This window comes from Miscanthus floridulus, chromosome 1, assembly GCF_019320115.1.
Source record: "Miscanthus floridulus cultivar M001 chromosome 1, ASM1932011v1, whole genome shotgun sequence".
Lineage (NCBI taxonomy): Eukaryota > Viridiplantae > Streptophyta > Magnoliopsida > Poales > Poaceae > Miscanthus > Miscanthus floridulus.
Genome location: NC_089580.1, coordinates 26,012,392 through 26,014,795, shown reverse-complemented (window position 1 = coordinate 26,014,795; position 2,404 = coordinate 26,012,392). Strand labels below are relative to the sequence as shown.

Below are 2,404 nucleotides of genomic sequence, written 5' to 3'. Positions count from 1 at the left end.
TCCCCGCTGTGACACAAAGCTAGGGAGGGAGGCTTCTAGGGTGGCCAAGGCCTCTTGGGCTGAGGTCAAAAACTAGAGGGAGAAAGCCGAAGGTGAGTCTCATAGGCATGCGCCTCTGTTCAGCTTATTTCCTTTTGTGCTTAACCCCATCCCGCTTGTCTTGGCACAGGATTGGAGAAGGAGGTCTCCCGGGCAGCTAAGGCCTCCATTGAAGTGCAGGCGGTGCTCAAGGCCAAGATCGGGGAGCACAATGCACTGCAGAGCGCCACCCGTACCACCTGCGAGGCCTTGGAGGTCAGGGTGTCGAATTGGGTAGCTTCTTTGGGAGCCGCTAGATCACGTTGAGCGGTCGAGTCCACGAGTGGCTCTAGGGGTTGCTGCATACGGGCATCAAGCATGCCCTGGCCATCGTCTCCTCGCACTACACCAGCATCAACCTCGAGGCCATTAGTGATGGTTACGTCTTGGCTGAGGATGATGAGGAGGCCGAGGAGGAGGACATGAGGCTGGTGGAGGCGGCTGAGGTCCCTGGCATGGCGCTGGCCAAGCTGTTCGAAGAGGAGGTGGTTCCTCCTGTGCCGAGCGCCGACGCTAGCGACCCTGAGTTCTAACTTGGGCCAAAGGAGTCATGTAAATGGATTAGGACTTATGTTACCGTATCATAACGCTTGTGGCCATTGAGGCCTTTTAAAGTACTCATGTGTATACGCTTTTTAATCATTTTTTATTATATTTTCGAGCCTCTACCCTCTATCTCATCTCTGAACATATCACTTGCAAAAAACTTCCTCAGAGCCTAAGCTACCCCTCGGGAAAAAGGTGGTGAGGGAGTTGCCATATCCCGAAGGCATAGGCCGTCTCACGGCTCGGCCGACCTTTTGGCCTTGAGACAGACTTTTGGTCCTTAGGTTTTTTATAATTGATTTGTTAGAGCACGCTAGAGAGTTTGGCGTAGAATTTTTTTTTTCAAAAAACAACTAAAAAATGGTGCCTAGGACTTAGGGGGGGATCCCCCCTTCTAGCCCCCGAGGGAGGATCGGTTCTGTAGAGGTAGAGCCGAGTCTTGTTCGAGCCCTGCGGTGGGCACCTCTATAGAGGCAGAGCCGAGTCTCCCTTATAGCGTTATTGTAACGCTGATCCCCCATTGACAGGCTTGGGGGGTTTCTCGAAAAATTTAGAACAACTAAAGAACACCTCTTTATTGTATTTCGAGAAACAATGTATATAATGCTTGGAAATTTAAGGGTAGAAGTGATGTAGCTGTTCTATGTTCTAAGTGTTGGTGAGGATTTTGCCCTTCTCGTTGGCTAGCTTGTAGGTCCCGGGCTTCAGTACTTGGACGACAATGTACGACCCTTCCCATGGTGGGGTTAGCTTGTGGCGGCCCCTATTGCTCTGCCTTAGTCTCAGCACCAGGTCGCCCACCTTTAGGTCTCGGCTTCGAATGCGCCAGGCTTGATAGCATCGTAGGGCTTGCTGGTACTTGGCCGAGTATAGCAGCGCAACATCTTGGGCTTCCTCTAGTTGGTCGAGGGTGTCCTCGCGGGCAGTGTGGTTGCTTTGCTCGTTGTAGGCTTGAAGCCTCAGGGAACCGTACTCCAAGTCAGTGGAGAGGATGGCCTTAGCCCCATAGACTAGGAAGAACGGTGTGAACCCCATGGCTCGGCTCGGAGTGTTCCTTAGGCTCTAGATGACTGACGGGAGTTTGGCAAGCCATTTCTTGCCAAATTTCTTCAACTGGTTGTATATTCTTGGCTTGAGGCCCTGTAGGATCATGCCGTTGGCACATTCTACTTGGCCGTTTGTCCTAGGGTGTCCTACGGCCAACCAGGCCACATGGATGTGGTGGTCATCACAGAACGTCAGGAACTTATGGTTAGTGAATTGTGTCCCATTATCAGTGATGATGGTGTTTGGAACCCCGAACCTGTGGATGATGTCAGTGAAGAACAGCACCGCTTGCTCGAATTTGATTCGATTGATCGGACGAGCCTCGATCCACTTGGAGAACTTATCGATCGTAACCAGCAAATGGGTATAGCCCCCGAGGGCCTTCTATAGAGGCCCAACCATGTGGAGCCCCCACACGGTGAATGGCCATGTAATGGGGATGGTTTAGAGGGCTTGGGCCGGGAGGTGCGTTTGCCGCGCATAGTACTGGCATCCCCCGCAGGAGCGTACCAACTTGGTGGCGTTAGCAACCGCCGTTGGCTAGTAGAACCCTTGGCGAAAGGCATTTTCGATGAGCGTCCGAGGCACTGCATGGTGCCCGTAGGCCCCCACATGCAAGTCCCAAAGTAGGGCTTGGCCCACCTCAGTGGTGATGCATCGTTGGAGGACGCTAGATGGGCTTTGCCTGTACAACTTGCCGTTGCTGAGGACGTAAGTTTTGGCTTGTCGCATA

General features: G+C 52.7%; 1 protein-coding gene across 1 annotated transcript; it reads right to left on the bottom strand.

Moving 5' to 3' along the window:
- Nucleotides 1–1,272: 1,272 nt before the first annotated feature.
- Nucleotides 1,273–1,659, bottom strand: LOC136453494 (uncharacterized). The gene has a single exon (XM_066454058.1). It carries the CDS (start codon nt 1,657–1,659, stop codon nt 1,273–1,275), a length of 387 nt encoding a protein of 128 aa, XP_066310155.1.
- Between the last annotated feature and the right edge of the window lie 745 nt (nt 1,660–2,404).

Coding starts and splice junctions, on each gene's coding strand:
- LOC136453494 (XM_066454058.1), bottom strand. CDS start 1,659: ATGGGGTTCACACCGTTCTTCCTAGTCTATGGGGCTAAGGCCATCCTC.